General features: G+C 36.6%; 1 protein-coding gene and 1 pseudogene across 1 annotated transcript; one reads left to right on the top strand and one right to left on the bottom strand.

The window, feature by feature from the left end:
* On the bottom strand, positions 258-1971 carry LOC18769113 (annotated as a pseudogene).
* LOC18771649 (probable aspartyl protease At4g16563) lies at positions 4784-6676 on the top strand. Its single transcript, XM_007201965.2, has one exon. It carries the CDS (start codon positions 4830-4832, stop codon positions 6384-6386), a length of 1557 nt encoding a protein of 518 aa, XP_007202027.2. The 5' UTR covers positions 4784-4829; the 3' UTR covers positions 6387-6676.

The raw sequence follows: 12966 nt of genomic DNA, 5'->3' as shown, positions 1-12966 counted from the left end.
AAATGGTGTTTCCTCCCACTAGTTATTTCTTGTACGACGATAAATTGAATGCCTTGTGCTTGTCATTAACCTCTCGAAGATCTAATGTTGAATTAAATGGCGGTCCCAAGATCATTGTTGGTAATTATCTGTTGACGGATTTTCATTTGGAGTTCCGACTTGAAATATATGAGGTTAGGGTTTAAGCAAGAAGATTACGATTGAGAATTGAAATGGATGTGCCTAGATGCCTCATGTGGGCTTTATGACTGGTTTGAACTTTGGTTGGGCCTCTAAACTATGTGTGTTGCTTAGTTGGGCTAATTTGTTTGGGCCCTTTTTTCCTTGTTCACCACATTAGGATGTTTTTATTTTGGAAATATACCAAAAATAGGGACTGAAATTATTAAAAAAAACCCATATGGAATACACTTTAGAAACATACCCAAAAACCATTTACTACATAATAAATGAGTGTTGAAGTTCCTATAAATTACATATCTACCATTGATTAACTTAAAACAAGCCAAACACAATAAACTCAAAAAAAATAAAATAAAATAACAAAAATCAAGGAGCTGTCCCCACAACCCTTCTCCAGCGAACCTCCGCAAACCATTTCATAAAAATACATTGTTAATACCATGTCATAGAAGTACATTGTTAATACAGTAAAAAAGTAGTACAAGACTCACTTCTTCTTGCTCAATGAACCCAGTTTGTCTTAGATTATAGAGCCTAAATTCAACTGCAAGTAATTAACAAACCAAAAACATAAGATAACAAGAAAGACACATACAACATTTAGCTTTGCCTCTTATAGCAGTAAGTCTTACAATAAATTTTATCATCTATAAGGGCATATGGATGGAAGACATTGAGTGCATGAACAAACGCATCAAATTCAAAGGCACCATTTTTCTTTTCATCAAAGAGATCAAAAACCTAGAAAAGCAAAATCCAATTCGCCTAGTAGTAGGTGCAAGGAATTATATATATCTTAGTCAAGTAGTTCAAGATGTTGGTATGAAGCATTTACCTTGTCCAATAAAAGATTTTCACCACAAGGAGTTCTGAATAGTGCTAGTTGAAACTCTTTCTGCAACATAATCATCATCCAAATAATTACTACAATGCATGAAACTAGAAAGAAACAACACATTTTTTCATAATTGAATTTGAATGATTCAAAGAAATTTGGCTGACCTTAGAAATTGATCCGTCGTCGATAATTGAACTACTCGACTTTTAAACAGCTCATACAATGCCTCTAGCTCATTAACAGTAACTGCATCATGATTTCATGCAAGTAAACAGCACAAACATCATTCAAAATTCTCATTAACTAATCATTTCTTTCTTTTTTTCTTTTTTTTTCTTCCAAAATTCCCAAAGCAAAAGTAAATAATTCACAATTCGAAGTTCTGCATATATATAGTTTTCTTAATCATCTGAATATTTTAAAAAATAAAAAAATTTCATACATCTGGTTTCATTAGCAAGGACAGACATATTGCCGAAATCGAAACAGCATTTGGTTGGGCGAGGACGGTCGCTGAAGCAATCAGTCACAGCAAAAATCAACATCTATGATTGCTACAAATGGTATAAATACCGCGCAGATCCACTCGCCCAATGATAAAGAACTCGATCTTTGCTCAACCCTAAAAAATTGCAAAAAATAAAATACGATTAATTCTGCTTAGTTAATCGGAAAATCAAAAATTAAGCATAAACAATGGGAAATGAAAATTCGCCCATTTTAATTTTTACCGAGAAATCCATTATCGTCTACAACAACTCATCAGATCGAGGCTGCTACTTCTAGCGCTGTGTTGCTTTGTGCTTTTCGATGAGTATGTCCGCGTCTGCACCAGAGAGCTTCGTGAGGCTTCTTCTCTCTCGCTCTGTTGGCGTGGATTATACATTTGGTTTCAAGGACGGACAGAAAAGAGGGCGCACAAGACTTCATAACTCTGACCGTAGCTCCATATCTGGCTGTAATTGAGTAATAACCGGAGAGAGAGAGAGAGAGAGAGAGAGAGAGAGAGAGAGAGAGAGAGAGAGAGAGAGAGAGAGAGAGAGAGAGAGAGAGAGAGAGAGAGAGAATAATCCAATTTTAAGTTTTTTTTTTTAAAAAAAAAAATGAATTTCACACTGAATGGTAAATCAAGAAATCTGTATATTAAGTAAACTGAAAAAAAGAACTGGCAATAGTAGGGTGTGTTTATAAAGTCTGTTTAATGTAAGGTAGGGTGTGTTTACAGAGTCAATTTCATGTAGGGTATTTCTATGATTCTATAGCTAGAAATGGGTTTCTTTATAGTTATCTACTTGAAAAACAAATATAAAACAAAACCTTTTCTTGAAGGTTTTCATTTTCATTTGTTTGCTAATGGTTAGGAATATATAGGTAATCAAAAGTTTTTCTTTTATATTTACGAACAGTTTTCGGTTTAAAATATATGTGTGTGCCTCCTACTGCCTCCCTGGTGTATTTGTTGTTTGATCATGGTTTATTAAGGTTAACACCAAAAGCTTAACAAACAACAATATGAATCATTCTCTGTAACTGAGAGAGAATTCATTAGAATCCATGGCACTTGCTTTGCTATGTGTTGTGCAATGACAAACAATGCAGTCCAATCATCAGCCCATATATCAGATCCAAATGTGGACTTGGCGCACCATGCCCATCTTATAATTATCTGTCTGCTTCATGGACAACTTATGGGATCTCAATAGGATCCATAGCTGGGAATTTAATGTTGGAAGCTTTGGAACAAAATGTGACAAGTTTTCTTGTGGGCTGCTCCAATTTTTCATCCCAGCAACCTGTTGGACTTGCTGGGGTTGGCAGTGAACCAACATCACCGCCATCCCAATTGGGTCTCACCAAATTTTCCTTTTGCTGCTTGTCTCACGAGCATGATGATGTCAAAGAGCACCAACCTGTTTTTTGGACAACGCAACTATGGTAGGGCTCAGCTATACACAATTGCTCAAGAGCCCTATGTTTGCAGGAAGCTCACATTTTTCAGGGTACCACTATGTATGAAGCTTGAGGAGATTATGGTAGGGCACAAGCACATCAAAATCCCAAGCAAATTTGGTTCCAGGATATGAAGGAAGTGGGGGGACAATAATTGACACTGGGGCATCTCTCACGTTCATGGAGAAGTCAATTTTCATTTTGGTGGCACGGGGATTTGAGGATCAAATGGCTGATCATTAAAGAGCTGGTGATGTAGGAGTTTTGGGGCCATGTTTTGGGTTTAAACATACATTGCTCTCCTTCAATCCCAAAGCATGGCTCAACCTAACACAGATTTAAACAATAATAGTGCCTTTAAACAATAAAACGGTGCTTTATTAAAACATGCATTGCCCGAATACTTTAAAGGCACTATTATTGTTTAAATTTATACTAGGTTGCGTCATGCTTATAACCGTTTCATACCATATAATATATAACATTTCATATGTGGCGCCACCAGTGTTCAAGTACTGCTGTTAGCAGTTTTCATTGGTGCATGATTTGTAATTTTTTTACATAAATTAATACTGGTGATAGCTGACAGTTGAGTGTCACGCGTAAGTCTTCCAACTCAAGATTGTGAGTATGCGCTGACACTTATGGTGAGAATAACCAATCTCATCATAATTTATTTTATTTTATTTTTTTTAAAAAGGGATATTATATTAAAATAACTTGGTCACTGGTGGACTTAGGTTCTCTGTAAATTAGAAGATAAGATTTCGGCTTCAGAGACTGTTGAAAACAGTTATCTATGGAGCCAAAAACAAATAAAAAATAATTTTTTTGGAGCTGTGAGAGTGACACGACGACGCTCCACATAATCACGTGTCCTGATCCAATTGATTGTCGTTTCATCCGGATCATACTACCTAGCGCACCACACCGCTAATGCTCTTCTCGGTCCCTCGTTCCACCACCATGTGTAGTTTACGGTGAGCTCGGAAGCAGAGGATTATCAATCTCATCATATATACGACACGCCGGATGTATTTGGCAACGGTAATAAGACGAAAGGCTTACCGCGTATTTCGACCACTGTACGTAACAATTCTTTCAAACGGCTACAAGTTTTGTTTTTTACCGCACACTTTTCGGCGGTGTCTGGGTAACTGTAATATTTTAAACTCTACCTAAATGGATCTGGGGTTTCATGAAATTACAAGGCTACCCTACCTCTCTCTGTCTGGCCTGCTGTTTCCTTCCATGCTAAGCTGTCCCAAGTTCCAATCATCATGTTGTGGTTTTCCAGCTTCCAAATATAAAGTAAGCATTTTACCAACAAAGAAAAAAAAAGGGAAAGGAAACTTAATGGAAGCATGACCCATTCAGAGCTTTCTTGATACGGAAAAGTTAAGGGGGATGGGAGGCTACCCCATCCGTCCCATTCAGAGCTTTGCATTTCTTTTTTTATGATAAAAGTTTGGTAAAGAGTTGTAAAGTTTAAAATCATTATAACTTTTGAAGATGTTGTTTCTTCTTTCTTAATTAAAGCCAATCTTAAAAGTAATCGAATTGTTTATGTAGTGAAAATTGCGTTATGGTATTACTAGCATAAATCGCAAGTGCGATAATTTTTTGGGTAAATAAACCTCGTTCGTTTGTGGTAAATATAAGATACTACTCTAAAATTATTGAAAGAAAAAGAATTATAATGAGCTCGATTGTATACATGTCGCCATGTCCAGTCTCCCAAACGATGATTAGCCGTTAAAGTACGTATGTATATATGTTTTAGGTTAGGTTTGTAACGCAGGGGCATGTCCTGTTAATTGTGTGCAGCACAAGGGGAGTTTTATTGCTCAAATCGAACATGATTCTCCTTTTTTCTGTTCCTGCATTGGCTTCTTTCACTATAAAGAAGCCCACCAAAACCCAGCCTACAGAAAGCAGCAGCATCTCTTGCTACCCTGCCACAATTCACAATCCACAATCCATGGCCAATCCCAAGTCCCTTCTCACTCTAACCTCTCTCTTCTCTCTCTTCCTTCTAACCCTCTCCTCCAAAATCACCCTCCCTCTCTCCCCATTCCCCAACCATCCATCTTCAGATCCACTCCAAGCCCTCAGCTTCCATGCCTCCGCGTCCATTTCCAGAGCCCACCACATCAAAAACTCCAGAAAACCCAACTCTTCTCTCACCCAAGTCCCTCTCTTTCCTCACAGCTATGGCGACTACTCAGTCTCCCTCAACTTTGGGACACCCCCACAAACCTCTTCCTTCATTATGGACACAGGAAGCAGCCTTGTTTGGTTCCCCTGCACCAAACGCTACATTTGCTCCAGATGCCAATTCCCAAACATCAACCCAGCAAAAATTCCAACTTTCAAGCCCAAACTCTCCTCCTCATCCAAAATCGTCGGCTGCCAAAACCCCAAATGTGGTTGGATTTTTGGCCCAGAAGTCAAATCCAAATGCCCAAATTGCAACAACCCGAGTCACCAAAACTGCTCGCAAGCCTGCCCAACTTACATAATCCAGTACGGTTCAGGCACCACAGCTGGGATTTTACTTTCCGAGACACTCGATTTTCCCAAGAAAATTGTCCCGGATTTTCTCGTCGGCTGCTCTTTCGTCTCGATCCGCCAACCCGCTGGGATTGCTGGGTTTGGCCGCGGACCACAATCGCTGCCTGCCCAAATGGGCCTCACCAAATTCTCCTACTGCTTAGTCTCTCACAGATTCGACGACACCCCACAAAGCAGCGACCTTGTCCTCTACAGCAGCAGCAGTGGCAGCAGCTCAAGCTCTGAAGAAGAACCCACCATCGCTGAAAGCCAGAGAAACAAAACCAAACTTCAAAGCTTGAGCTCCACCCCATTTCAGAAAAACCCAGGTCCTCCAAACTCCGCTTTCCGCGAATACTATTACATCATGCTCAGAAAAGTCATTGTGGGCAACAAGAACGTCAAAATCCCCTACAAGTTTCTGGTTCCTGGAGCCGACAGCAGTGGCGGCACCATAGTCGACTCAGGCTCGACCTTCACGTTCATGGAGAAGCCGGTTTTCGAACCCGTGGCCAAAGAGTTCGAAGCCCAGATGGCGAATTACACAAGAGCCAAGGACTTGGAAAACAAAACGGGCTTAAGGCCCTGCTTCGACATTTCAAAGGAGAAGAAAGTTGACTTCCCAGAATTGGTCTTCCAATTCAAAGGTGGTGCCAAGATGGAATTGCCATCGAAGAATTATTTCTCTATGGTTTCAAGCTCAGGCGTTGTGTGCTTGACCATTGTTACAGATGGGGTTGTAGGTCCAGGCGGTAATGGTGGACCTGCGATTATTTTGGGCAATTATCAGCAGCAGGATTTTCATGTGGAGTATGATTTGCAGCATGGGAAGTTTGGGTTTCGAAAACAGAGCTGTAAATAAAAGGTGCCCATTTGGCTGTTTTTTACTGTAGAGAAAATAAGAGGTGCACAATTTACTGCGGTGACTTGACAACGATGACAAGAAATATTTGTGCAGATTTAAGCAAGGACAAATTAATTGTTTTCTTTAGATTAGTGATGATTTATCACAATAGAGAAGAAGGGTAATATAATTTACACAATTTGCAGAAGTGCTGCTGCATAAAGTGCTTTTTTATATATATCAATGTTACATGTCACGTTTATGTGTCACATTTGGTATCTTTATGCATAAAGTTCTTTCTGTATTACACATGCGTGCCACCTCACTTTTATATCCATAGAAACTTCCATCATGAGATTTTATAGTATGTGACGTTATTAGATTACGCGAGGAGAGACATAGATACAAATAAATCATATGACCGTTGCATTAAAATATTTCATCATGTGAATGTATAGCTGACGTAAGAATCACCAAATACATTTCTTTTTTATTTATACAAAGGAAAATGCTAGGGAGACCAACTTTAGATACCAACTTGTGTACCAACTCTCTAATAGAGTGTAGGACCCATTGTATTGGTGGGCTCCACCTCTATTAGAGAGTTGGTACACAAGTTGGTATCTAAAGTTGGTCTCCCTAGCATGACCCTTATACAAAACACCTAATCCTTAGAAACATAATATTTAGTTTTTTTCTTCTAAGAAATCCCCGATTGTGAAGGGCATAGAAGTACTTTGCAAGTTAGTAAGGGAAAAAGTTACTCATTATTTTACCTTTTCCTCGGTGGAAACAAAGATATGCGCTTTTGTTGCTTTCGGTTAAATTATATATCAATTTGACTTCCATAATCTATTTGTACCATCTCTCTCTGTCCCTTTGCCTAACTTTCTTGTGACTTTACTATGTGACCAACAAGGCAGCTCATTTACTCTAATCTATAGTTTCATGCACCGATGCTATTATATGCTATGTTTTTTTTTTCTACCAGCGATCTTATGTGAAGGGGAATTCGAATTCGGGTGCAGAGTAGAGAGCACATCTATTCTAACCACTGGCGGACTCAGAAATTTTTTAACGGAGGTGCAATATTAACTAAGTATGAAAAATGGTTTTTCGGAATAATCATTTTCTCCAGATAATTTTTGACGGCTTTTATTCCTTACACATCAAATAAGAAACCTTGATTTTATGAGATTTTAGTATGAAGTATATATTGACTTAATAAGCCATCATTTTTAGCCTAAATCGTATTTTGCACTAAAACCGATTTTTCATATTTTGATTTGGTGGGAACTTGATTTTCTAGTATTTTTATTTGAATCCAAATGAGAAGTACTTCCTTATTTACATTGTAAACTTAAGTAAATGGAGTAATATAAAAATAAATGAAAGTAAAAGGACAAAGACATTTACTTAAATGTTGAAAATGGAAATAAGGTAATCTGTACACCAGTTGAGTAAATGGGCAATTTGAAGCACCTACAATGGTTTTTCCGACGAGGGGAGGTACAGCTACACCTCATTGCGCCTTAATGGGTCCGCAACAGACTCTAATCAACTTGACTAAGTCCAAGTCTGCAATTATGTACCACAGTCTAGTATTGCTATTTTCTATATTAGATAGAAGGCTAGGGCTCAAAATGTATTATATAATTTGGTTTATCAGTCAATATATTAATAGTACCTAACCTTGGTGGGTGCATAGTATTGAATCTATTGATTAGTTCACATGATTTCAAATCTGATTAAAAGGACATATAATTAAGTTGGCTAGACAAGTAGATTGGCACATGTTTGGTAGTTCCCCAGTTCACCGGCAAATGCAACTTTTTTTTCTCAACTCCACAGTTGGCAAATGGGTTGTCTTTATAGTTGAGAGTTTTAACATTAATCAGCGCCGTCCAACGCATTTGTGAAACTCACATGAACACTATTTACCTTATTGTTGAGATGCATACAAAGCTTTTCAAGTGTGCCTGCTTCAAGCATGTAACTAATCGTGAAACCGTAAAATCCTTACTTAGTATAGAAATGCGAATTTTTAGGAAAATATTCTCGTGTCAAATTGTGCATAAGTAAATTATTCTTAAATTGTCATATTTTAATTCTGGATTATTGATCATTTACAATCAGACAACTTAAGCATTTGTGTGACAAAAGAATAGGTCGTAGTTGGAATTCAATTACAGTCTTTTTAAAAAAATTGTTGAATTTGTCCGACCAACTTTATAACCTTTTCAACAGAAAATAGACGTGATGTATATCTACATGTAACATATGCATACAGTTATACATTACACCTATAATTCATGTGCAAGCATTTGATGATATGAACCTATGAGGTCCCCAAAAATAACTAGGCCAGGGTGGAAAGCCTCTACTGTTCATTAGGGTTAGCTTAACTCATCAAAGAAGGAAACAGACACATTGATAACCAAGGACCGCAAGTGGAATTAATTTGTTTGGCATATGAGGGGTTCATAGCCCATCTATTTCCCATCTACTGTGCTAAGTGTTGACAACTTCCCATGCGCTGGTTTGGTGGGTAGTCTTTTTCTCTCTGTTCTTTATGGGTAATGGCGGGTAGTGTTTTTGTCAAGTGCTAATAAGAACAACAAAACATGAATGCAGAGGTATGGCTGGCTGTTATGACTCACATTTTTCCCAACAGTTGTACGTAGTTAAAGTTATAAAAGTAACCAACTAAGTTTAAAGGACAAGGAAAATTTTAAGGCAACTGTATCATTTATCGCTTGTGTATTTGTAAACATGAAATTTTTTGCGACAAATGAAACAAGAACATATCTATACAAAATAAATTTGTATATATGTCATGCTCTTTTTTAAAGAGATTGAATGTTGACGTAGCAAATCAAATTGGAAGATGCTTACGAACTTAACTTGATTTTCAAGGAGAGAATGTTGCATTTTCCACACGTAGAAAGTGAAAGAGTGAAAAATACTCATCACAAGTTTTGTTGAAAATAAGATGCTTATGATTTTGGACATGAGCATATTGCAACCCTAATATGGGAAATGGCCCTACTTTCCACCAGAATATATTATTATTAATTAAATAAAATGTCCCATACCCTACAGAAATATATATCAAAGTGAAAGTCAGTCAGTCCTGTAAGTTGTGACAATACAAAATTTCCCCAATTTGTCCTGGACGATAAGTGATGTTGAAGATTGAAGACATGTGAGTGAATATAATAAGAACAAAAGCGATGAGTCATGGGGGCACATGGATGTGGGAATTGGAACCTCAAGGCTTTTTTTTATATTGCTTTTGGAATCTCTACTCACTTGGTCCTTATTAGCCAAACAAAATGTGTGGTGGCTTTAGTGCTTAATCCTGCTGGTGGGTACTTTTCTTTTCTGACATGGAGGTGGAAGATTATGGATCCTCCAAATCTTCTTCCTTTAACTAATATGCCTCTCTCATTGGTCAACTATAATATAATGACCGGCATAATTAAAAACCAACTTTGGAAATTGGAGATGTTTTGGTTAAAAATGTCGGTCGATGCATGCATGCACGCTTGTATTGTGGAGGTTTCACACGCATTTCCATTAAAATGCTACGAAGATTCGAATCTGATACTATTAATCTGCAAATCAATACTCTTTTTTATTAAATTAATTGACATTATGATCATCAATGATTCAGACATATCGAATAATATCCAACAAAGTAAATTCTTGGATATAATGGGGAAATTGTAGCGTACATGAGCAAAATCTCCCAAAATTTTACATCTGTCTTACCCTCTTGATGTAGAAAACAACAGCCTAGGCCCCTTGTAATTTTGTCACATCATACATTGGGACCCCAGATGCGATTTTCTAAAATTGGGGCTACATGTATAGTGAAAGATATTTACAGGAATATTTTTGTTTTTACCAAGATTTACAGGAATATAATAGATTAGAAGTTGCCTGCAGGTACAAAGAGTAGTCGTTTCATGGTATAAATTAAAATGTTGCCAACAGCACAACTTGATTATACAAGACAATTAGCATACTTAAGCATAATTATAGCCCATGCTAATAAGGTTGTTTGTTCCTCATTAAGCATAATTATAGTCCATGGAAAAAGAAGGTTGGAGTATGTTTTACACTCGCATGTTATCTACGAATGAAATGATCGTCATGTTTTCTTTGACTTAATCAATTGATTGAGGCCTTTTTACCGCTATAGTTTAATATTGTTTTGAACGACGATATTTTTAACTCATACGCTAAAACAATGGAACTAGATTTAGCATGATTATGTGATTGCTTGTGAAGTTCATTTTTTTGACTTCAAGGGCCATTTTTGAGTCCAAGTATAGATAAGTTGGACCAATTAGCTTTTAGACTTGTGAAACTTAGATTATGTTTGATATTCTACTCAAAAAAGTAAATTTAAAAATTATGATTCTTTTTAAAAATATGAGTTTTCAAATAGTGATTTTAAGATCTAAAAATTTGTTTGGCATTGAACTCCAAACTATTTTTAAGATCTAAAAATTTGAAATTAAAATAAGAAACCCTAGATTCCCAAATTGAAATTAACAAAAGAAAATGGGAGGAGGAGGAGAGAGGAGACGGGAGAGGGGGGAGGAAGAAGAGATAGAGATGAGAGAGGAAGGACAGAGAAAAAGACGGAAGAGGGAGGAGAGAGAAAGAGATGGGAGAGGGAGAGGAGAGAGAAAAAAAAACTATTTTTTTTTTTTTTGGTTTGTGTTTTTAATAATAAAGGTGTTTTTGAGTTTTTTTTGGGTTTGACATTTAAAAATGGGTTTACTAAACGAGTTTTTGTGGCTTTGGACTTAAAATTGATTTTTGAGTTCATAAAATTGAATCCAAATAGGATACTAAATAATTCGACCTTAAAAAAAATAAGATACCAAACATATCCTTATATTCTCAATGTTAAAAAAAATAATAATAAAAATTCCAAATTTGAATTCTACACTCTGGCGAACCCGCCTTTTTTAGGCGACTTCAATTGTACTCTTCCATAATAAGTTTGGTTGCCCTCCTGACGTGGCACTAGTTTTGGTCGCCTTAAGAGTTTTGTTGTTTATTCATGGGCTTGTTAAGTTTCAATTGTACTTCAATTCCACTATCTTCAATGATGAAGATGAAGAAAAAGAAAATATGGCGCACTATATTTTTGAGAGAGCATACATCTTAATGGGTTGGGTTAGCTTGGGCTAAAAATTAAACAAGATCCATGTCAAACTCAGGCTAAAGCCCACTAAAATTTTTGGACAACAACGCTTTCTTTTTGTTTGTTGGTAATATTGGGCCAAGAACTTTTTTGATGACCCATGAACAAAACAGTGCACCAGATCAGAGTTTTTCGCTGCAATATTTTGGGTCTTAAATTGGAAATTCAATGCATTTTTGGGGAAGCAATTTTCACACTAGCATTCTTTATGATGTCTTCTCCATTTGCTTGTATGCTTTTATTCTCGTACAAATTCATTCAAATAATAATACATATTGAGTTTGTTAATAATTGTAGATGTATTATAATTCAAGTACATTGACACTATAGGTGTGTCGGTCCATATTTTTATATGAGGTCTTATGTGAATCGAACATAAGACCTCAAATACATGGGTAAATGCTCTTAACCACTTGAGCTACAAGCTCCTTGTTGTATCCTCACGTTATTAAATGAATTGATAATACAACCTAGACGATCTCTACAAATAAAAATATGGGTTTTGACCGAAACGGTCCCTAAACTTATGTCGAGTTTTATTTTGGTCATCAAACTAAAATTTTCACTTCAATGATCCTCTAACTTTCTCTATAGTGTCCAATTGGTTCCACCATCAAATTTGGGATCAAATTGAGGGGTAAAATCATCAATTTGGGCAAGAATTCTCTCAAATGACCAACCCAGCTCTGTAATGAACATTTCCCTCTGTAAGTCGTTCCTCTCGTAGAATTTCAATTTAGGGCAGAGGGTAACGACTTATAAAGGGAAATGTTCATTGTAGTGCTGGACTGATTGTGTGAGGGGAGATTAGTTCTTAGATTGACAATTTTTCCTCGTAATTTGACTGCAAGTTTAACAATGGGACCAATTTGACACCAAAAAAAGAGTCAGAGAACCAAAATAGAACTCAGGTCAAACTATTTCTGTCAAAAATCCTGTTTTTGTTGTAAATGCATGAGTTGGTGGATGACCACCATACCTCTTAATATTCCACCGTTGGATTTTATGTAACCTATGCACTAAGTATTTGTAATTAATGCTTGTAACCTATAGGTATATTGTAAATGATGGTATTCAATCTCCTATCTTGTAAGCCTATAAATAGGTGGTTCTACCAAAGATTTAGGGAAGAATAAACATGGTGAAACTTTGTCTTTAGCATATCACTTCTCTCTACATTTTCTCCCTCTAGTTTTATAACAGTTTTTTATTTGTAAAGAATGTCCACGGGGTATTATCAATTTATTTAATAACGTATACAAATTATATTTGAATCAATTCGTAGTGAATCGACATAATAAACTCCGCGGTGCGTTGCGTTGAAGACACGTATACTATTTTTAGCTTACAGTTGTAGACTCTCCAGGAGGGGAC

The sequence above is a fragment of the Prunus persica genome, chromosome G7, assembly GCF_000346465.2.
Source record: "Prunus persica cultivar Lovell chromosome G7, Prunus_persica_NCBIv2, whole genome shotgun sequence".
Classification (NCBI taxonomy): Eukaryota; Viridiplantae; Streptophyta; class Magnoliopsida; order Rosales; family Rosaceae; genus Prunus; species Prunus persica.
This window is presented reverse-complemented; position numbering and strand designations above follow the sequence as displayed.

What these genes read in the sequence shown, in the direction of transcription:
- LOC18771649 (XM_007201965.2), top strand. Translation starts at nt 4,830, where the DNA reads ATGATTCTCCTTTTTTCTGTTCCTGCATTGGCTTCTTTCACTATAAAG.